General features: G+C 37.8%; 1 protein-coding gene and 1 pseudogene across 1 annotated transcript in view; one reads left to right on the forward strand and one right to left on the reverse strand.

Moving 5' to 3' along the window:
• Positions 1-5,821: 5,821 nt before the first annotated feature.
• The window catches only part of GXYLT1 (glucoside xylosyltransferase 1), a 37,640-nt gene continuing 18,758 nt past the window's right edge, over positions 5,822-24,703 (forward strand). The window contains 4 exon segments of the mRNA XM_011381545.2: positions 5,822-6,086; positions 6,088-6,155; positions 14,211-14,303; positions 23,823-23,994. Of these exon segments, the coding sequence (XP_011379847.1) occupies positions 5,934-6,086; positions 6,088-6,155; positions 14,211-14,303; positions 23,823-23,994 (486 nt within the window). The 5' untranslated portion in view covers positions 5,822-5,933.
• Positions 18,923-23,773, reverse strand: LOC105306504 (annotated as a pseudogene).

A 24,703-nucleotide genomic window follows, 5' to 3' on the forward strand; every position in this document is an offset into this window, starting at 1 on the left:
AGTTCATTTTAAAAAGCTGTGTTAGAGCTAAGTTTTACCTTGAATTACATGAACACTTTACTTTCCTGAATGCACATCCCCGCTAGGTCAGGTAATTTAAATGTTTTGTTTTCAGTGTGGCATCTTAAACCAGTGCAGATATTCCTGCCTTTATGGAATGGGCCAATTCTGAAGCAAATAAAATGCTTTGATAAGACCAGGTACTTCTATGGAAAAATCAAATAGAACACTGACAGGTTTCAGTGCTCTGGGACATGGTGCATGCTCAGAATTGCTTTCTGGTGTTGGGTTTGCCGCACCTTCCTCCGCAGCCCCCACCCTCCTCCCCCAAAACACACCTCTGCACCCATCAGTAGGAGTTGTAGACTGGAAGCTATTTTACTGTTGCAATATTTTCAGTATTTTTATGATCTAGGTTTTTCTTTACATCAGTATTATTCAACTCAGTGAACATTTATTGAGTATATTTTGTGTACTAGGTGCTGGGCTAGGGGTTGGTTACAAAGAGGATAGAGGTAGAATGCACATCTTAGAGATCTGCAAATAATTACAGTGCCATCACCGCAACCATAAAAATATGTGTAAGACATAAGTAACAGTGAAGAGGATGTGTTTGTGACCCTTTTGTTTCTAGAAAATTCATCTTGGTCTAAGTATCCACTCCAAGCCAACCATGCAAATGTTAGGATCTCATCTTGATAGTTGCAGTTGACAGTGTCGCTTGTCACAAGTAGTTTTAGCATCATTTCATTATTCCAGCTTCAATTTTTTAAAGTTTAAAACTTTAAGCCTTGCAATGTGGGATTATCATTTTCCTATAGTATTTTTTAAAAATCAGTTAACAGCTGAATGGAGTGGGGTCTGCTGTTGCCTTTTGTGAAGATATCAAGGGAAAATAACATCACGCAGAATCCAAATGAGAAATTTTATTCAGACATGTTCCAAGAAAAGCTTTATTACACCTGAGAAATCAATTTGCCTTTTTCTTATGGACAATGTGAATCATTAATTGATTGTTATCAGTTATTGCTTCAATTGTGAGAAATTTCATATTAAAACTAGGCTACTTTTTATGATTACGTAGAATTCAATTGTCTGCACATCTAACTTGTTATTCTTAATATTTTCTAGATTGTGATTTTTATCTACTTATGTTGTTCTTTGTGTTCTTAGGAATTTACTCAATTCTCTTCAGTCAGACTAAATAATAATACTTTTTTTAAAAAGCTAAAAAAACTGCTTTATTTCAGGTGTGAGGATAAGGCCCACTGGAAACTTTTTGTAGGCAAGGTGCTAGTAAAATGGTGCCTCTCCAACTGGAATTCCTGAGGAGTGGAATTAATTTACGAGTTTGGCAAACTTTGAGATTATGCCTTGGTTTAGATCTACTTCCTACCTGGAAGTAGAGAGTTTGAATGAAAGCTACCATACCATCTTCATAGTCCCATGAACTCTTTTAGCAAGATAATTAAGAAACTAAACTGGGTACCAAGATTTATTAATTTAGAGTTTTAATATGTATTATTTTCGCTATCCTCTTTCAATTCATAATAATAACAGCTTGGGAGGGGAAGACTCTTGAAGGACAGTGAAAGCATTTTTTTTTTAAAAGAAAGTAGGCTAAGTTCTCAGAAGAAAAGAGCAGAGTGATCTGGCCTTAGTCCCAACAGGTAGTTTTTGGACTTTAATAAAAGTAAACAAAAAACATTGTTTCCAATACTGAATAAATAATTTAAGGGACACTTTAACTTAATTAGAGCCAAAAATCTATTAAAAATGTACAAAGAAAAACCAAAACAATGTAGGACTATCTAGTGATGTAATTTCTATATAGAAAGGAATATAGGTAATAACAAGAAGTCTGATATTATTTTTCAATTAAGGAATGGACTGATGTGTGATGGTGTCAGAATTCTTAGTAATTTTAAGCCTTCAATTTTTCATAACCTGGGTTAGGATATCTGTTACTTCAAACTGTAATTATGCTCTTGACTAATGGCAGGTTTTAGAGAATTCGTACATGTGTATTTTAATTCAAATTAACACCATGTCTAAATTTCCCTGCAAATCTAGCTTTTAATTTTACCGACAGCATTTATTTTAAAATAATAGATTATAATCTATTGTAATAATGGAAATGGCAGCTCCTGAAGATTGGACCCGAGAGAATTACAGACATGGTCCACATGATAGTCCTTACTTTCCACCCCACTCCGTCCCCTCAATCCTCTCCCTTCCTTGTGGATGGAAATGCTACCTACATTCTGGGCTTCCCATTACCATTTTTTCTCATCTTGTGGTCATAGCTGAGTTTTTCGAGAACGAAGAGAATCACTTTCCTCTTTCATTGTGTCCCTGGCCCTACCCTTACCCCACATTTACTGATCTGAATGACACTTAAAAATAAAATACTTTCTGTTCAAATTGACAGCATTATTTTCCAACTTTTCCTCCAGTCCAGTAAAGTCTCTAGGAAATGGATTGTGGAAAATAGAGAAATTTTGCTAGAGGCCTACTGGAGGAGAAAATGATTTTCACTTTTAGTCTGAGTTTCTGATTCTTTGCTCTATAACTAATCTGACTTGCATTCTTGTAGTTCTCTGATTGTAAATTTTATTTGTGTTAACCTCTAAGACCAGTTGAAGAGGTTTTCATATAACATTGATTTTTTTTTCCTTTTTGCTTCTCTAATTTGCATCACTCAGCATTCATTTTTTCATAATGACATAGCATGGTATAATGAAAAAAAAAAAACATGCACTTTAGATCCACAATGATTTCTGCTCAAATTATGGATCTTTATTATTAGCGATATGGTTAATGAACTTCTCTGAATTTCAAGTTTTTTGATTTTTAAAAGAATAAAACATCTACTTCATAGAAATATTATAAGGATTAAATTAGATTATGCATAGACCTCTCTCAAGTGTGAGTTATATTAAAAAGTTTTTGAACTTTACTCTGAAAAGGTATAGAATTTCCCAATAGGATGTCTTTTTTTAAGATTCAAGTATTCAAAGGTAGACAGACATTGGTGGAAAGGAAATGCTAAGTAGGACCCCATATTTGCTCTAGAGTGATTTAGGAAAGACATAATAAAAACAATCATTAATTGGATGTTTATTATATATCCAGCATATACTAGGAGCTATAAGAAAAATCAAGATTAATCTTTTGAATATAAGATTCCTGATATTTGGATTATCCTGAATCTGAGAGTTTCCTAGATCATGGAAGAGATCTCTATCTCCATAATTTAAACAACAAATATTGCTACTTTTAAATGTCTTTTTGTCCACCTAAATTTACCTTTTGACAGGATAAAGGGAAGATCAAAATTGATTAAAAATTTGGATATAGTCACCTGTTATTAGAGAACTAAGAGGGTGGTCTAGAGATGAAAAAATAGGAATATGTACATACAAATAGTAAATGAAAGCATGATCTGTTATGACATCAAAAATATTTTCAACAATTTAACATTAATTTAGGAAGCTGAAAATGTAAAGTGAATCCTAAAAATGATCAGAAGGGTATGCACATAGCTCCTTATAGTCCAAGATAACCAGTTAAGACAGGGTGTGGGTAATACAAGTCATTTCTATTTTTGGAATGCCTTATATACTTTTTCAACAGAATTTCCTTTTTAATTACAGGATTAAAAGGAACCTAAAGGGATGATATGGTCCAGAACTCTGATGACAAGTAAATGGATGGTTATTCTTCTGGATATGCTCTTCCCATAAATTGTTGCAGAAATGAATACTGCCATTCCAGTATTTTAACAATCTGGGTCATTATTTATTTTTACTACATTTAGTTTCTTTGTTGAAATAGAGAACAACTGTAGTTAGCATCTCTTTAAACATCCTTCATCTATTTAAGTACTAGTTCTTGCTCTAGTATATTGGTTTCAAGCTCTATTTTCCATTCTTATAAAGGCTTTTATTATCCATCTTTGTACTTCCTTATGTTTCTCTTTATTTTTCTAAGAACTGTAAGTTGTTGTGAAAGGATTAAGTTAATATTGTTTTCACCTGCCTGTCTCCCCTTTGAGGGCAGTACACTCTAGCCCCTTGTCTAGCATGTAGAATATATTCAATAAATGTTTATTGAATGAATAAGTGTATGTTTTCATTCTATTCACACATCTTGATAGAATGCTGGTTTTTCATTTTTTGTCAGGTAAGATGAGAAATTTAATTCTTATAGGTAAAGAAACTGAGGCTTAAATTTGTTTAGTGACTTCTCATGATCACAAAACCAGCACTTTTTTGGTGTAGGGATTCCAAATGGAGAACTGCTAAACTACATAGAATCCCCTCCCACCTTTTGTTGTGGGGAAGGGGCAAACTCTTCAAAGCTCCAAATGCTATTTGAACAATTTAACAGCATGATTTTCTCCATGAAATAAATTGTGTGTGTGTGTGTGTGTGTGTGTGTGTGTGTGTATGTGTGTGTGTGTTTAAAATTTCCTTTCCTTTGTTTTTTGGCACTAGTTGCTTTGTGTCTCCAGTCTCAATCTCAGTTCCAGCCTCCACAGGGCAGCTAGAATCTGCACCTGAAAAGGCAAATGTGATCATGTTACTTCCTAAAACACCCTTCGCTGTTTCACCATTGTCTGCCAGATTAAGTTCAAACTCCTTGGTATACTACACAAGATACTCAAATATCTGGCCCCTTCAATTTCTAGTCTTATCATTCATCATATCCTGTTTTGCATTTACTTAGCTGGTGGTATCAAACTTCTCACAGTTCCCCAGAACACAAGAGCCTGTTTCATTGATCCCTTAGCCTGGAATTACTTCCCTTACCAACCCCCACATCCCCAAAACTCTAGGGCCACTTTTGCTATGCAGTTTATTTTGACCACATCCGCAGGTAGAACTGATTCTTTTTGTGTGTGCTCACACAATTATAGGCTTATATCCTAATGTCTGTATTGTTGTATTGCACTTATCGACAAGTATCGACTGTCCAAAGAGGAATCTTTATGCCCCAAGGTACTCACACAGTGCTTGGCATATAGTGACGGTCTAAATATGTTCAGTAAATGAATGGAGTGGAAATGTGGCTGAGGAAGAGGGCAAATAAATGGAAAGCTGAAAAAGTTCTTTATAGAAAGACTATGAAATTGTTTTGGACATACAAATGACGACTTGTGAGGAAGGTCAAAAAGATGTAAAGAGAGGACCTTAGCTTTACAGGCACTTAGCCTCCTTGGGAGGCAAATCAGCATTTCCAACAGCATTACAAGGTAATGAGCTATCTGGGTGAAATGGCTCGTGGAGACGGGATTATAAAAACGTAGAGCCTGGGGAAGTTCCTGCTGAGGAGGATGGAGCTGAGAAATGGCTTAATCAAGTGCCTTCTAAGTGAAAGGCGTTTTTTTATGCGTTAAGCAATTTAATCTTTACACCCACTATGTGATGAAGCCATTCTCTCCATTTTAGAGACGAAGAAATACGCTCAGAGAACTCAGAGTGCTCAACGCCACAAACTACCATATAGAAGACCTATCATTTGAATTTTGGTCGGCTGCCTTCAACGCCCTGTTCATTTCGCCACTCGCCTCCTCTGCAGCTCAGAACTTGGGGCTCGGGAATTACCTGCCCCGGGTCGCCGTTCCCCTAGACCTCGTGGGAACCCAGTCTGCACGAAGGCAGACCCCCGCCGCGTCCAGCCCTCGCGCGCTCAATGCGCCGGCGCGTCCGGCCGCTGCCCGCCCTCCAGGGAGGGGCCCGCGGCGGCCGAGGCGGTGGTCCGGCTTCCGCGCGAGCTGTCGGCGCGCTCGCGGAGGTGGTGGGCGGGCGGTGCTAGGCCGCGGCGGAGGAGGAACTTGTTGTGCCCGCGGCTGCGCAGTACGGCTCCCTCCGCTTCAGTTCGCCCGGGAGGGCGCGGCGGCGGCGGCGACGGCGACGGGGGCCGGCGCGATGCGGCGCTACCTTCGCATCGTGGTGCTGTGCCTGGCCTGCGGCTTCTGCTCGCTCCTCTACGCCTTCAGCCAGCTCGCCGTATCCCTGGAGGAAGGAGCGGGCGGCGGTGGCGGGAAGCCGCAGGCCGAAGCGGTTTCCTGGCTTCGCGGACGGCGGACGCGGCGCCGCAAGAGGGGCGGGCATCGCGGACCTCGCAGCGCATCCCGGCGGGTCGCACAGGTATGGGCGGCTTCCTGTGTGGCCGGGCCGGGGTGAGGGGCGCGAGGGCGCGGGGATGGGGGGCGCGGGGCCCAGCTTGGCCCGGGCTGCTTGCCGGCGCCGCCGGGACCGCGCCTCCTGCCTCTTTGCCGCTGTTTCTGACCCCCTTCATTCCTTTCCCTCCTTCCCCTCCGCTCCAGGGGTGAGCCTGGCGTTGCTCCATCCTGAAAGCACCCCACGCTTTTGTGTTTGTCTTCTGACCCATTCCTCAGGCGCTCTTTAAAGCAGTAGAAATTAATTTTCAACTTTTAATTGACAGTTGATTTTTTAAAAAGATTCTTTGAAAATAAGAGGTTCTCCACAAAGGCCTTCTTGCTGTTTGACTAGTGGGAATTCCTTCTTGTTTCCATGGAGTTCAAGATGAGATATTTAACCAGGCTGGCGCCCTAGTTCAATTTTTTACTCCTCCTGAATGCGGTGTCTAACTTTCTGTGTTAACGCTTTAGTTTGTCATTATTTGTCGGCTAAATTTGGATAGAGCATTTATGTAGATTGGAATTTTTCTTTAGGAAACAATCCATGTATTCTGAAACTTACAGCACGTTAAGAAAAATGAATGATACTTAACTTCACGTCTTTTGTGAGATGGAATAGAGGAATCTTTCTTTTAAAATTGGTATTTAAAAAGCAGCATAATGACTTAAATAGTTTCACACAAATCATTGCCAGAGTTGTAATCAACATAAGATTTAAACAGAAAAGAATGCAACGCATTACGAAAGCTTAAATTCTGAGCGTTTCCACTTCCTTGAAAATAGGCTCATCTCTTTGTGGGCATGTCTCTGGGCATGACCCAGTGTTCCCTTAGTAAGAAGCAAAGGCTGCTTTGATATCGAAAGTATGGAGTTGGTAGAAGGAGGGAGTGCAGTCAGCTGTGGGCTGTTTAACATTCTTTTGAGAGTTAATGGTCTTTCCCAAAATGAAAGGGGGACGTTTGGGCAGAGGAGCAGCATGGAAATGCGGGATTGTCATGTTTTTATCCTTTGATGTGATTGCAGTCAGGCAAATTCCTAGGACATCGGGATTTTATTCATATAAAAAGCAGAACTACTCTCAGAGCCAGGTTTGTCAACTCTCACTTATCTTCCAGGGAGGGGCAGAGACTTGAATACCTGGATGAGTTCATGAAAAATGCACATGAAAAGCAGTTCCTGGTCTATTATGTTATTGCGAAGCATTGAAAATTATGGAAAAGAAATTATTGACTAGAGTTGTAAGGAAGCAGCATTTTAATCAAAACATTTATAATATTAGCATTTCAATTTGATAGAGTAACTTTCATTTTAGTGCTTTGTCTCACATACTTATACTTTATTTTGTGACAGATTTTTATAAATTATATTTGCCTGACCAGCTAATTTTAACAACATTACTTTATTTGGGATTTAGAAAATAAGTACCTCTGTTTTTATAAATGTTTTATAGAGCCATTACTGAAATATTAAGTTTGATGTGTCAGGGTATAGTCAACCGAAAAGCTGTATATTACAGGTCCTCTGCATAGCATAACTCCTCATTTTAAATGGGGCGTACATCTAAGTTAAAACTAAAGGTGCGTCAGTCTTTGTTAAAATTCAAAATGCATTTCACCACATGTACGTATATAAGTTCGGGCCGAGGAACAACATGGAAAAGCTGGGTTGTCATGTTTTTACCATACAATTTTAGAAATGTCAGAATTCATAAGACATCAGGTCTCTTAATTTTAAATGTTATCATTTATAACATCTTTTTAGATTTCTCATAAGAGTTCAGGCAACTTCTTTGGCTACCGTGGGATATGGATTAGATATCCTTAACTTCTCTTGCTGTATGTGAACCATTTGACCAAGGTTCAGAGGGCATTGGTCATTGGACGAGGATTAAAAATTATGTATCCTTTGATTGCTCTCTAAGTGCTCTTTCTATAAAGCTGCCGTGATATAAACCTAGTCTGTAGTGTTTCATCAGTGGAGAATGGGCTATGATTCAAGCAACATCTTTTTCTTTTTTGGTAGGACTTGATTATCATTGCGTTTTTCCTTTTTTGAAGCCGTCTTACATGAAAAAATTTAGACTAAAATTTCTCTCATGTAACACATGATTCTAGGGTTATATATAGCAGGTTCCTTTGGTCAAATCTTATAGAAGGTATTCATTGCATGGAATTAAATGGCAACAAAATACTTGGAAAGGTCCTTCTAAGTTCTCAAAGTAAGAACTTTAAAATGATAAGGACAATTTTTTAGTGAAATCTATTCTTAATTAGTGCATTCTGTTTGAATCCATTATTTTGGTATTTAGAAAATGTGCAGATCTTTGAGTCAGACAATGTGTTCTCATTCTGGCTCTGTTTGCTGTGAAACCTTGATCACCTTTCTGCTTCAGTTTTCTCACCTGTAAAATGTAGATAATACTGAGTTGTAATAGAATTTACAGGCTTATATGGGTTGCTGGTAGGAACAAAATTCAATGAAAAAATGCCAGGTTCTCCAAGAACCTCATGGACTAGGGACTTGCTCATTCCCTTCTACTGTAGACAGGCTTTGCTATTGCGGTCTTTCTGCCCCAGGAATGTCTTTTCTAATCTCAAATAGAAAATTCTAGAAAAACGCACCCATTGGATTTTCTTGCATCACATGTCTATCTGTGGACCAGTCAGTGTTACCTGGGATAGAGACCTCTGATCCTCTGGCTCTGTGCCACTTGCATATCTCTGTGGTGGCGAGAATAACATGATTGGTGTTGGAGACGAGTGGTGCCTCAAAAGAAGGGAAATGCTGGGGAGGCAGTGGTTCTTCCACATAGATTCTGTTAAGCTATTCAGTATGGACAGTGTGTATTAGGTATTCAATCTAAAGTAGTTATTAATTCCAGGCATCAGTACTTCTGCAGGAGTTATACATTTTGTAACTTCAGCTTCTCAGGGGTGAGTTGTTTCTCAAGATCTCATCCTGTTGTGGCTTTAGAGCAATATTGGTGGTAGAGAATCAAGAAACACTAAGCATTTTGGTGATAGCATTTCTGGACTGGCCATGCCCTTTGTGTGACTGATTTTCACACAGGGAGGTTGTCACCTTATGTTCCTTTTTAGATCTGGTTAGGTCACTGAGTTGTCATTTTTGCTGGGTCCTGTGAACACTAGTAGGATACACTGAGAATTTAGAATGGAAAGAATAAAAGTTTTGGAGACACAGACTTCAGCTTTGCCACTTACTGGGTATGTTAACTTTGAACACATTTCCTCATCTGTTAGAGGTAAGAGTGCGTATGATATTGGGTTGTTTGTGAGAATTGAAATGAAATAGCTTATGTAGATTACTTAGGATGGTGCCTGCCACAATAAAATTTTGTAGCTAATATGGTGATGATTTTGATCATTTAAATGTCTGGCACCGGAGTCGGGAATCTGTGTTTTAGATGTATGATCCAGGTTATTGTTATAAAACTAAAGGTTGGGAACCACTGATTTAGCTGAGAATGGCTTGATCACTATTTTTGCACTACTGTTTTTAGTGGAGAAAATTTTTTTCACTCTTCCCTGCAGTTATTTTTGAAGAAGAGAGGAGTTGGGGCAGCGAACAGAGAGGGTCGAATTACTAAAGGCACCTTACTCTCTCCTTGTTAATGCAGGGACATTGTATATAAAACCAATATCCTGCATCTTGTTATTTTAGTTCACATAGTTGAAAAGTGCTTAGCACAAAACTGCCTAATAATTAATTAGAATAATGTTCTTCTGTGCTTTTGGAAGGAAGATTAGGTTAATGAAAAAAATTACGTATTTTCGATTTAGAATTTCTATTTTAAAACATTAAGGTTATTATCTATGTGTCATACCTATTGGCAATACTTCTCTCCACATGTTGACTTAATTTTTTTTTTTTAGTGTGTATACCATGTACAGTTTAAAAATTTTATGTATTCAGACAGGAAGTTTTTTCCTTTATTATTTTTGCTTTCATCATGTGTAGAGAAACTATACCAGAGGATTGTTTTCCTCATTTTTTTTTTTTTTACATTTAAATCTTTAATTTATTTTTATTTATTGGGGGTATACAATGTGATGTTAACTTATTTTTGAAATGGTTAGATACTTGCTCAGTGCCATTTGTATGTAAGCAGTCCTTTTCACATTTCCTGAATATTCATGAAATTAGAGATTTAAGAAGAAAGAAGTGCAGACCTGATTTAGAGCTAGAAATTTAAGTTGTCTGGAGATAATTTCTTGTTGGAAATGAGTGACCCAGGCACTGATCTTCAGTATTATGGGCAATGGCCTCCTTTACTTGGGCTGTAAGCATCTTTGTCTCTCTTACACAGTCATGGTGCAGGTCTCTGTGCCTCATAGTGGCATTGTTCGTCTGTGGTACTTCATTCAGGCTTCCACATGCTTATACCAGATATGCCTAAACTTATCCCTGACTCTAAATTGGGCATGGTTTCACCAAAGCGTTGTGACTATCATGGGTGTTTTTGTTCTGATTCAGTGTTTGTTTTTTATTATTGCAAAGAAATTTTCTCATCTCAAAAAAAAAAAGAAGAAGAAGAAGAATAGCACCTTCCTCATTGGGTTGTGGAAATGAATTAGGATGTATAGAGTACTTAGATTAGTGACTGTCAGTTTTTATTCTCAACATAATTGTTTGGTGGTTGTTACTGTTATAATATCTTTTATTTTAGGAATAAGGTAAATGTTACTCATAAGAGTGTTTTCTGGGTTTCAATATTCTAAGCTATTCTCTTTCTTCAGTGTTTTTGAAAGAAATATATCATGGACATTTTATATGAAAAATACTTTTTCAGTTTAATTTAAAAGTATAAAAGACTTTATGTTATCAGAGTTAAGTAAACTTTAAGACTGAGAACTGTTATTGTCCTAAGCATTATGTTAAATTCTCACTTTGATCTAGAGCATGAAATGTCTCAAATTTTGAAACATTTTCAAGTACTGAAATTTTGGGGAATTTTGTTTTTGGCCAGGTTTTTTTTTTTTTTTTTTTTTTAAATAAATATAAGTTCGCAGGAAATTGTGGAGATACCCTGTGTTCAGTTTCCCTTGGTAGTAAAATCATACATGAGCATAGTGCAATACTGTTGTATCTGGAATACCTGTGTATCAATATAGTGCAATATTATTGCCCCCAAAATTGACATTGTATAACCGACAGATCAGTTTTCAGATATTACCAATTTTACATGCACTTGTGTGTATGTGTAGTTTTATGCAATTTTTCACATACGTGGATTCATGTAACCACTCCACAATCAGGATACAGAACTATTTATCACCACAGAGATTCTTTGTGCTACCCCTGATCAGTTTGCTTATAGATAAGCCACTGAGAGCTAGAAACATTAAACCATATGAAATTTTAGGATGAGCCATAGTAAAATTTTATTTCAGTTTCATCTACAGTGAAAAAACTACATTTGTGGACTTCACTGCTTTTGGATGTCACTATTTACTGAAGACATACCCACTTAGCTCAGCTTGCAGTTTTACCCCATTGAAAGTATTTAATAGAGTTACCTCCATGAATGTTGTATATCTAATATCCTGTTTCTAATAGTTTTAAGGAATAAAAGCAAAAGCAACTAATAACCAGAATTTGGATAACTACTTTTACCTTTTCAGTATTTTTAAGTTTTATTTATTTTTTCTGTCCTGAAGGTACAGGTGTTATCTGTCTGCAGGTAAGTTGCTTATTCCTTACAGGAACAGTTACTGGTAATGTAATAAGTTTCTACTCTATATCTTGATCTTTAAAACCAATTCTTTGTGAGAGAATGTAAATTTGAGAGATAAGAAATTTAAATAAAATATGCCATCTCTTGCCAACAGCACCTCAGTGTTTTATGATTTTTAAAAATAGTAAGCAGCATATGTACTCACTAGTGCTTATGTTTTATATTTCCATTAAAGAAAGAAAAACATCCCTTCTATAAACTCTTTTCTGATATTAAATTATGGTCAAGAAACTTACCTAAACTTTGACTTTTCCCCTGCAGTTTCATCTGCATTGATTTTTTCACAGTGATTACATGATCTAGCAATTTCACTTGTGGGTATAATATACTCAAAAGAATCGAAAACGTATGTTCATAGAAAATTTGTGCATGAATATTCATAGCAGCATTATATATAATAGCCAAAAAGTGGAGAACAACCCAAATGTCTTCTCATGAATGGGTAAACAAAATGTGTATATCATCCATAAAAATGGAATATTATTTGGTCATAAAAGAAAGAAGTGTACTGATAAATGCTACAGTGGATGAACCTTAAAAACATTAGTGAAAGACATGAGACTCAAAAGACCATATGCCATATGATTCCATTTATGTGAAATTCCTCTAACAGGCAAATCCATGGAGACCGAAAATAGATTTGTGGTCGTCTATGGCTGGGGCATTGAGGAATGTAAGTTAAGGCAGAAAGTGGTATTATTATGTAATTTCAAGCAGTATTTTTTACAGAAAAGTTTAGGGGTCATTTTCTTTGAGACTTTATTTTCCATTTTCATCTTGTATGACTGTAAGGTTTGGCAGGGGAAGATGGAATAACCAGATTAGTTATTTCCTTTTTAGAACAAAGATGCGTTTTAGAGTTGATTATAAGTAAACTCTGGATTTGTTGAAAGAAAGCAGTGATGTTTTCTATATCTGAAAGATAGAGATCTCTATTTGAACTGGTTTGTTGTGAGGGTTAAATGGATGTGAAACACTTGAATCTGAAAAGAACTCTGTTATTACCACTACCACTGAACCTGTCTCTAGTATAAAAAGCAGGACTTAAAAAATACATGACCATTTTTGGGATAAACAGATTTCCTAATCAAGTCGTATGTTTTACTGGTCTGCACAGTTTCTTTTCTTTTTCTGGTTTATCAGCCCTTTAAATTAAGATATGTAACATGCTGTGCTTAAAAATGATGTTCCTTTAAAGGTAAATCAAAATACAATATAACTTTTCCCCATTGATGTAAAAATTTTGACTTCATCGTTTATTATGCAGGAGGATACAGAATTGCTTAGTTAACATTTTAAAAACCATGGGTGCCTGAACCTGTTTTCAGAGATTTTGATTTAATAGATCTGGTTGGTGTGGGGCACTGACATTTGCGAGAGGTATGATCAGAGATCTTTGCAAATCTGAAATTTCATAGACCTTTCGATGTAAGAATGGTAACTTATAATTGAATCTATAGTGAGAGAAAACAAAGCAACATCGTAGTGGGACATGAGGTGACCCGGTTTAATACTTCACCTGACTGATTCCTTACTTTAGTACCCAGTCTTCCACTGTAGTGAATTTCAAACTAGACTATTGTTTGAACAAGAATAACATATGAAAAACATACGTTTTGTAATGTGAGGCATTGCTTTGTTTTGTTTTTGTTTCAACCTGCAGTCGAAGAAGAAAGACCACACTTGATTCTCCATTTTAGCTTGTATAAATAATATAGTGAAACTGAGATAATGCAGATAATGAAACTGAGCCATTCTGAATAGCAGCATGATTTCTTATTTTTCAATTTAAAACACCATACAAGTAGCTTGAACTGAGGATTAATTCGAAAATGTTTAAAGAGCCTCTCCTCCCTTTCCACCAGCATTTGTGGCATTTTAATTTTGCGTCAGGATAAGCAAATATTTTGTTGGGTGAAATGGATTTTATTCTGGGGGGAATGTGTATAGCCCATGAAGGAAAATTTTAGATGTATTACTATACTTTATGTCATCTGAGGAGGGGACTTTAATATATTAGGAGAGTTCCTGAGTGGAAAAGTTTTCCAGTCCGTAGTATATTCTACCCAAAGGTTGTAAATTTCTATTTTTAAAATAATGGTACCCTAAGTAAGGGAGAAATCAATTTCCAAAAATCTTTGAATTACTCTAGCAATATTGAATCTGCAAAATTGGATTTGCAGTTTTGTTGCTGTAAAATAGAATAGTAAGTTATGTTGTCGAGTAAATTCCTTGTCAGTTTTGAACTGAAATACTCACATAGGACTCTTTCTGTCTTACTGTTAGGTGTAAAGATTTCTCTCTGTGTTACTGGAATCCCTATTGGATGCTGCCCTCTGATGTTTGTGGAATGAACTGCTTTTGGGAAGCGGCTTTTAGGTAGGCACTTAACATTTAATTGGTAGATCAGTGTAGGTAGGATTAGATAGTAGGTAATAAATTTTGACAATAAATAGGATGTAAAAATGTTTCTTTTCCTGTAATTTAATATTATCATTTAAGTAAATAATTCATTTTCTGATTGGATTTACTATTTTTCCCACTTTGTACTTGTTATCACTGATTTTTAGTATATATTGCATATAAAATATTCTTTTTTCAAATATGTTATTATGATAAACCATCGTTTGTAGGAGAATTTATGATCTAATTTTAGGTAACAGGTGATAAAATGATAAATAGGTGATTTAAGGTAGACTTCCACTGACATTTACAGACATGTACATATTTAAAGCTGGCATACTGAAGAAGACATTTTGTAGGTGGATGGAGGCAACTGGGTAAGGATTATGTTGATTATTGGCAGAGAGATTGAATATTGGGGAATGGGAGGATAAAGATAAGTGTTTAATGAAGGAACAAATGATATGGCATTGCTTATGGACCTTTCAAGTAGTTTGGCTTTGTTCACTTCCCTGGCTACGGAAGTCACTGGTTTGGCTGACCTCTCAGGTCTCGTGCTCCGACCTTCAATAAAAGAAACAAGTATTGATGGGAATGGGTATCAGACTGTCTCCCTGAGATAGTGGCAGGGGAGCAGGTGGCAGTAGCCTGAAATGCCCTTCCCAAGAGTAAAATTTATTTGAGAGTCACCTACTTTTCCTGTGTATTTATGATTTATTTAATTTTTAATTCTACTCATTCAATTTGCCAGGCACAGGGCTAGGTGCTAAGAACCAGACTCTGAGTCTGGTTAACATGGCCATCCTTCTAGAGCTTACATTCTAACTGGAGCTTCACACTAGTAAACTTGAGATTACAACAGAGTGTGACATATTATAGCTATGATGATGGGAGAAACAGGTGTATCATCAGATGGGATCATCTTTAGGCATCAGGGAATTCTTCTTGGATGGAACGACTACATGATGGACAGGAAATTAGCTAGGCAAAGGACAGAAGATGAAGTATTCTAGGTGGGAAAAACTGCATTCTGAATATATATTAGTAGTATATATTTATATTTAAAATAATCTCGTCAACTGCAAGAGTAGCCCAGGGAAGTTGACCTAGTCTGAATCCTAGAGCCTCTGCTTATTATTCCTTTTGTTTTGACTTCTCTGACTCTTTATTCTAATTATTTTTCTGATGCTCCCAAGTATTCCTTGGAATTACATGTTGATGAATACATAATGTCTACCCTTGTGCTTGTTACCTTTTTAAATTTCAGGTTTTAAAAGTCATACTTCTCTGTTATACTCTCTACTTGTAATATCGAATTCATAGTATATATTTGTAACCATTTCATTTCTTACTTTGAACTTGGGATCCTTCACATTTATTCACTCTGTTCGAACATGCAGCCCAGCCAAAATGCCATACAATTGCCATATCATTCTCACCCTCTATTTCAGTATTTACTCTAATACCTCGTTTTGCATGACTCTAAGAGCTTGTCTGCCCTCCTCCTCATTTCAAGGAAGTAAAGTTTCTTCAAAATGCCCCTTTACTAACCACTTTAGGTTTCATATTTTGTCTGGCACTGGCAAACCCTTAGCTGGCACTGTTTTCTTCCCAGGCCTGTCTCAGCTTTCCCACTTCGAATTCTTTATATAATTTTATTTTGATCAAAGCTTATCTGGTGGGATTATCCCCCTTCAATTAATTTACTATACAATGGACATAAAATTACATAAAAAAGAAAAATTGTGTCAACATGTATCAATGTTTTTCACCTTTGATGTGTATATGCTTTTAATAATCTGTCTACATCGCTGAGTCATCGACTTAACCAGCTTCCTAGCAGCATGTCAGAATGCTCACACTTCTTAGGTCCCTTCTGTCTTTGAAACAAAACCAAACACAAAATCCCTACAACAGCTGCTTTCAACCCCTTTTTCCTTCAGGCATTCTTGTTTATGCTATCTTCTCCAGCAGACTTTTTATAAGAGTATCTGCTGGCTTTACTTACTTAAACAAACAAACCCTTCACACCTTAACTCACCATAATCAGCATCTACCATCTGACTAGAAACTTTACTCTCATTGAAGTCATCTCTGGCCTCTGAATTGTTCTTCTGGGACATAATCTTGCTTTTCTTGTCCTTTGAACACTGGTTACCATTTCCTGTTTCTTTCAACTCTTTGAGTCTCTGGAGACCAGTGTCTCAACTCTTTGGTCTCTCTACTCCTGGACTCCTTTCTCCATTCCTGACTGCTAATCATTGACGTTCCTTTGGACGCTGCTCTTTTCTCTCCCCGTTGAGTATAATCTGTTTAACTGATCGCCCCAACCCAAAGCCCTTATCTGAGCCATAGCACTGTATTGCCAGCTGCATATTGATCATTTTTTACTTTGCTGATTCAGATACCTCAGACACTCTTGTTCAAACTTGAATTCGTAGTCTAGCTCCTTGCATTTTCCCTCATCTGTATTTTGTGTCTTGGTTTATAACTGGCTTTCCACATGTCAGTCCACAGTCACCTTCTCCTTTCACACTGATTGCCTCTTCCTTCCTCTTCCCTTAACTACCATGCGCATCACTTCTTATCTAGCAAGTGTGATCTCGCTTCTCTGTCCACTGCTCTTCCCATCTCTGTGCTGTCTATTATTGATTATACCTTCTTCATTTGTTGTAGTTGTGATTTTCTCCAGCACTTTGAGACTAGTTTAGATGTTTGTGTAAGCTTCCTTAGCAATCTCGATCTTTTTTTTCTATTTAAGTAATTACCATGATTTCTGATTAAATCTTTAAAAATTTTGTCTTTTCACAATAGGTAAATTGTGTGAGGTCAGGATTGTGGCTATCTTGCTTATCCCCAGTGTCTAGCATATTAAAGGAGGTCAAATATTCATTAAAAAGAACCTGCACCACCATTGTGTGAATGTAGTAAGGCGTCATCATAACCTTAGCATTATTGAGAGTTATAATTTTACCACTTACTAGGGTAAAATGATGGCTTATTACTGATTTATGTTTTGTTGACTGTTGAACATATTTCTTTATTTATTTAACTTTTAAATTTTCTGTATTGATATTTTCCCTTTTGTTTTTAATGCTTATTTAATGAACTTTTAGAATTACAAGTTCTGCTTTTGCCATTGATTACAATATTTTCTTAATTTGTTTCATTTTTAATTTTAGATATCTTTTCATTTAATTTTAGATATCTCTTAATTTTACTACTATTATAAATATCTTTCAGTATACTAATTTTTCTATGACTTGAGCTTTTAAAATATTTAATCTTTATGGTGGGAATTGATTTTAGTTCATGGAGTCTATGGTAATAGGTGAATTTATTGTTATCTGTCTTTGCTTGAGTGGTTACATGATAGTTTTAAGAGAGATATTTTTACAGATTATTTTAAATTATATTTTAGTAAATTAACATTTACATTTAATGTAGAATTTTTAGATATTTTATGCTTTGAATAACATCCCGAAGTTTTTAAATATTGCATTTTGTTTCAGAAGTGATGCATATACAATTCTTTAATGTAGTTTTGCCTAGTAGATAATTCAGCACAACTCTATTTCTTAATAGTAAGAGGAAGAACATTTTTTTAAAGCTATACATTAAGGAAATTATCATTAGTGTTTCTGAAGATAGTTTTCTATTTTGTTCGACTGCAAAATTTTCAAGATAGTTCATGATAGTTATTTTGTAGTTTGGGGAAATTGTTATCAGAAATTTAATTTGTTCAGGGTATTTTTTTTTGGTTCTTAAATAATTTAATTTTTAATAATTGCTTTTGTGAATAGTTACAATTATTTAGGAAAACTTGAAGAAATCCAACATAGTAAACAAATCTACTTAGGGACAACTACATGTGCCAATTTCAAATGTTTTCTATAATAAGTATAAATAATTCCATTTTTTCACATTAAAAAAGAATATTGATACACGAAAACTATTAAAATATCAACCTTAAAAGAATTAATGAAAACACTGAAGTTTCTTTGAAATCTTTAGGAAAAAAATTATAAAGGTTTATGTCAAGGAAATGACTTATGATGCCCCAAGTGACAAACATGTCAGCTAATGAAAGTAAAAGACATTAGAATTACAGATTGCCAATATTTTCTGGTCATAAGTCCAGACCCAAAAAAAGAGCAGCCTTTACCTCTGGGGAAAATGTGTTTCCCTTCCTTTTTTTTTTTTTTCCTAGAACAAGTATGACAGTAACACAAAGCACACAGAGAAATTGCAGGCCAAGGACAGAAAGAAATCTCATACTCATGGTTGTAGGGCTTTGCTGCCCGATGCAAAGGTTTCACTGGATGCCCGGTCACTGCCCAGCACACCAGGATACAGCATTAACACAGCAAATAAACCATCATTAAAGGCCACATCTTTCTCTGTGACTTCCTCGAATCTCATCCCTGTTGCCTTCCAATCTTATCTCTAAGGAGGTAGGATATTCAGAGACAATTATATATTGTGGCTGGGAAGTGGTGCTGTGCAAAGGTTCATTAAGAAGAAGCATGAGATTTTGATAAATTTACTCTTGATTTGATTCCTTTTTTCCTAAGGAAGGCAACCAAAGTGCATCAATCAGCAAGGTCAATGCCCCCACTGCAGTGAGGAACTTGCCTGGTTCCATAACATGACCCAAAGCAGATATGTTACCTCAAGAAGACACTACAGTGTTTTCCTTAGAGAAGAAACACCTTCATTTAAATAACCTTAAAGTCTGTAATAAAATAAATAAAATGAACTCCAACAACAACCAGAAAATAGGTTATTATTATTCAGTTTCCTTATACCTCTAGGGCAGCATTTCAACATAATAAAAAATTTCCCTCATACATAAGGGTACATTATATATGTACACATTTTTATGTACACCTCAGTTTTAGCTAACCTCTTTAGAAGTGAAGAAAGTGATAACCAAAAGAGTTAGACAACTTCCCACTAAAACGTTGTAATTTTTTATAAGGTGCATATTGTAAAGAGCAGCTGTTTTGCTTTTCGGTATGAACTTAGTCTCAGCAGCCTCAGAATCACAGTCCATGGGAAAGGAACAAGGCGAGTAGGGAAAAATCATTAATTACTGATATCTGAAAAATGTCTGTTTTCCCTGAGCTTCTTGAGCTTCTTGTAGAGGGCCTGTGAATCACAAGGATTCAGCTTCCTCTCTCTGAGCAATGTCGATGGAAGGCAGGTGAAGTGGCACTGTGTGTCCTTCCCCTTTTCTCGAAAGATGATGGAGTCCAAGCACTTATTCCAAGTCCATGAACATCTTGGCCTTTCTCTTGTAGAAGAGAAGGTGCAGCCCCCAGCTGGATCTGACACTATCTTTTGCTGGTCACAAGCTTTGCTCTACGGCCACCTGGGATCCCCAGTTACCAAATTCAAGGCCATGACCCAGAGCTTATATTTCTTCTTCTGCTCAAATACACCCTTGAGCCCACTGTTGCCGGGACCGGCCCTCCAGAGGCATCAGTGTTTAGAGCATAGCACCATGTTGGCTAACAGCTAGGGCTGGCTCACCTGTTTCGGGTTAGCTGTAGTTGCTTGAACTGAAAGCATTCGTTGCAGTAGTCGTTGCACTTGGCATTGCCAAAGTGATTGCAGGTGGGGACCTGGCAGTGCTGTTTGGGAGGCTCTTCAGGAATGGGCTCTCCCCAGTAGGCTCTGGGGCCCACACACTGGCTGAGGTGCTGGCACTCCATGCAGAGTTCCTCGTTGCGGCAGACCAGGATGTTCTTGCAGGAGACTCGGGCACACTTGGGTCTGGAGGCGCTCTGTGTGGTTTGAGGCACATCTCTGCGCTGGCTCATTCTCACTTGCTCTTCAATCCTTTTTGCTTCATGAAATCTCTAATTCTGAGCTTCAGCGAAACACTTCTGACAGTATCCTTCAAACACAGTGCTTCCGAGGGTGCCACATTCCCTCCCCAGGCAAGGTACAGCATTCTAGAACCTGGAGGCTGTGGGACTCGCTTTCCCTGAGGCAGCAACAGAATGTTTATTTTCTCTGTACTCGATGAAACACAGTGTGCAAAAGCCCTGGTTTTCTGGAGTCCCAAAATATATGCAGCTAGCTTTTCTGCACTTGCTTGTCCCCATCTTGTCCCCTAGAGTCCGTGTGGCCTGAGAGAGGCAGTCATAGGGGGCCTTGCTTCTAGTTCTGTGGCAAGAATGTGGAGAGGGACTCTGGATGAGCTGTGACGGGTTTCATGTGGATCTCTGAGGTTTGAGGAAGACTCTGCTGTAGTCCTTTTGAAGCAAGTACTGCAGATCCCATTAAATGTTCTGGTCATGTCCTGGATGCAGGCTCGGAACTTACTAGGATCTGAATACCTCGTGTTGATCGAGGGGTGACCCATATTAAGTTGCTGCTGTTGTGGCAACATTCACAAAACCCGTTGTTCAGCATGAATGGGCAGCCGGAGCTCCTGCACTTCATAGCAGTGATCTTGCTGAACAGGAAAAGTCTGGGTGCTGTCGAAGGCACCGGAGGTCCCCCAGCTGGCTCCTCAGGACACCAGGCCATGGGCTCATAGGCCTCACCCCAAGAGGCCTCAAGCATCATGTCAGGGCCCAGCTTGGAGTTCAGCTTTGGGGATTTGTTCTGGTTCTTTTGATGCCTCTCTGAACATTCATGGCAAAAAGGCTGGGTGTTCACAGACATGAAGAAAGGACAGTTGGGCGTTTCACATTTTATGTCCATGAGAGAAAGCAGGAGAATAGAAGAAGGTTCCAGAGGATTCTGAGTGTGCAGTTCTCTCCGCCCTTGCTTGTTCTCCTGCCACTTCTTGTACTCATGCTGGACAAGTTCAAAGTAATCACCTACCAGGTTTATTTCTTTTGGTAAGGTAGCTTCATCCAATTTTGCAGCATTAATCAAATGGGTGGTGCCATGATCCCAGCCTTGGACTGGGATTTCTGTCACCATCAAGTACTCTTTCAACAGCTTCTCCTTCATTTCATTTTCAGGATCTGTCAAAAAGTGAACTTTTAAGCCTTCAAATCACCCTTGCTCTCTGTTAACAATTGGAACAGCTCAGATTTCAGGCCCACTGTCCTTCAGAGTGACCAGGGGTACAAAGTGTTGGCTGTTGTAGCAGAGAACAATGGGATATCGGTAGCATTCCTGAGCAGGCCAATGGAGAGGCAAGTAAATTCCACCCACCTTCAAAGGAGCAAAATTGGAACCTGATTCCAAACTTCTCAGCATCTTATCTGAAACGACAATGGTCGGCCTTCTGAGGATGTTGCAAAGGACACAAATGTGGATTTTTCCAGCGAGTTATACTGAAGGCCACCGCGGGCCCCTGGTGGGTCCGTGGGTGTCATTTTGATAAGATCCCATTTATCATTCCAATTCATTTGTTTTTGGGGCCACAGGCTTCCTGACTTCTCGAAACCAGTTGAGCTTCTTCTTGCTTTCAAGGGAGGCCTAGATGTTTCTGTCGATGAGGACTTTTTGGATGAGCTCCCGAAATTGTGGACAAAACTGCCAAGCTCTGAACATTTCCAGTGTGTATGGGTGGATGGATTTAAAATGTGAATGATCCCTTTGATAGGTTTAAAAATGTCTTCTGGAGTTCTCTCTCTGATCATAGCTTTCTGCATATTGCTCAAATAGAAAGCCAAACGAAGTAGTCGCTTAGCCTTCGTGCTCCACAGCACCCGTCCGGGCCGTGCGATCCTCTCCCCGAGGTCCCTAGTCCAGGTCAGGGAAGGCGGACGCCGCAGTTCGTGGTCGGGGTCAGAGACGGGGGAAGGCGGCTCCCCTGGATGCCCAGGCTCGGGGATCGCTCCCGCCGCGGCCGCCACTGCTGTTCTGTGGCTACTCTTGCTGCTCCTGCCGCTCTGTCCCCGCGAGCTCTGAGCACTCGGCACCTGAGCATTCGGCACCTGGCCCGCTGCGCAGGCTGTAGAGTGCCAGTTCTTTTTCCTTTCTGTTTTATCGCCTTGGTTAGCGAGGGATTTCCACCCAGGGCCTTTCTGAGTCACGTAACGCCGCCATTCCGAAGGGAGCCGACGGCCCCACAAGGGGGCGCAGCTAATTTGTTTAGTTCGACTTTATATACTTCATAATGTGAATTCCTTGTCTAAATATTATAATTTTTTTTTTATAGAGAGAGCATTAGTTTAATAAAAGGCTAAAAGAACACACTGGAAAGCTTTTTCATGCTATCTAAATAAAAAGCCAGAAGGAAAATTACAGTTGACTCTTGAGCTTGTAAATTTAAGAGAAAGAAATAATCAGCCATCCCTGCTACTGCAAATCTCAATAATGTATAATAGAATTATTAATGTTAAACAACGTAACTTCTAATCCTTATACCTTTTTCAGAAAAGGTTTCTGTAAGCAAAAATTGAGTTAAAGTCATTGTATATTTTTAGTTTGGAATGTTTGTATTTTATAATACTTCAATGTGTTATTAGTTTTGTTTTATGTTGTCTCTCATTCTTACATTCTTTTAGCTGTCAGTTTCAGAAGGATTACTTTATTACAGATGAGATCTTTATTTGATGTTATAAATGTTATTTTATGTATCATTACAGTATAGTCACACATACTTAGTTTTGTTCTTTAGGTACTAATAGATTATTATTAGTTCAGTATTAAGGTGCAAGAAGTTTGAAAGGTTACTTAGGCCTGGTGTTCTATACTGCTGTTCTGTGTTAGAAGTAGAGTCTCACATAGCCTAGGCCAATAACTTGGGTTTTAGAGAATCTTTCCTTCCAAAATGACATACTAGTGTTCGACTAGTATGTTTTAGAACATCTCAGAAATTTTTACGTCTCATGGATTACTTAGTAAATGGGACTGAATGTATGTCAGTGAGAGAAATTATGTGAAGGAAACTTCTCGTAATCATCGTGGTTGAAGATCGGATATAATACTGAAGTATTAACTGATGAATTTATGTCTGTTTGCTTCATAATGATTCATTGGTTAGTGAAAGGGGATGTAGGCAGGGATTTTAGATGAAATAAGAACACTTTTGAGTGGATAATTGTTACAGCTGGAGCATGAGTACACGGAGCTCTTTTGTATTCTTTTATGTTTTTGAGTTTTTTTAAATAAAAAAATTTAAAAATTGAATGGAAGACCTTCAAATTCGTGATGTTACCTTTCTCAGTTGTGGGGTTCCTTGAGAGATTTAAGCCCTAATGCCCTAAGGCATCCAGTGTGAGTAATGAAATAACCTCTCTCCCGTGCATCTAGAATGGTGCTAGTTTTCAATTCTTGAGAGAACTGAGAAGTAGTCCTTTTTTTGTGTTTTATGGTTCCTAATGAGGAACATTGGTTGAGAAAGGCTTGTTGAGGGTATAGAAACATCATGATTCAACATTGTACTGTTTTGTAATTGGATGTTTCTTTGCTTTTTAAATAGAAGTTTTGAACTTTGGTTTTTGAACATAGTCAAAATACCATGTTGACATGTTACTCTATGTTAAAACCTTTGGAAAATGTGATTCTCTTTTCTATTAGGTATAGTCTGAAAATACAGCCTGTACAGAGAATACACCTGGCTGTCGTTGCCTGTGGTGAAAGACTGGAAGAAACTATCACCATGCTCAAGTCAGCTATCATTTTCAGCATCAAACCTCTTCAATTCCATATTTTTGCTGAAGATCAACTACACGATAGTTTTAGAGGCATCGTAAGTATTTGAGACTTAAGTCTGTAGAGTTGAATATTTAATGGTGTACGATAATAGAATGTTGTTTTATTTCTTCACTGAACAAAAATATTCTGTAACTCTGCCTTCCTGGAGTGTTCTTTGCTGCCACTTTCTTCTAAGAGTCCAGATCTAGGGTGTAAGATGAAGGTATGTTTTTGAAAAGGGGTGGGCTACATAAAGTCCTTTGCCAATCATGGAGGTTTTAATTTACTAACTATAGTTCCAGGATGTTTTGACTGAGAAGTCCTACGATTTAATTTTGTTCTCTTTGGCTTGGGTGCGCCTCAATCGAAGTGTGCACAGAAGTTTTAATTCTGTTTTGAGGGGAGGAAATTCTTGATTGACAATGTGAAAGGAAGTGGCTTCTTGCTCTGATAAGAAATTTGGTTTTGTATTAGTTCAGTTAATTTGGCAGAAAACCTAAAATAACAGTGGCTTAAACAAGGTAGAAGTTTATTTCTCATGTAAAAGTAGGCAGTCTGTGGTCTATGGCAGCTCCACTTTTTGGGCACTCTGGCTTCTCTCTTGTGGTTGAACCTTCTTTAATACTAGGCTTCTTACTTCATGGTCTAATATGGCTTCTCAAGCTCTACCTATTACACCTCTATTCCAGCCAACATGAGGGAGGAAAGAGTGAAGAGGGCCGTGCTCTCCTATCCCCTCCTTCCCTGTAAGGACACTTTCCATG

This window comes from Pteropus vampyrus, unplaced genomic scaffold (genome assembly GCF_000151845.1).
Source record: "Pteropus vampyrus isolate Shadow unplaced genomic scaffold, Pvam_2.0 Scaffold441, whole genome shotgun sequence".
NCBI lineage: Eukaryota > Metazoa > Chordata > Mammalia > Chiroptera > Pteropodidae > Pteropus > Pteropus vampyrus.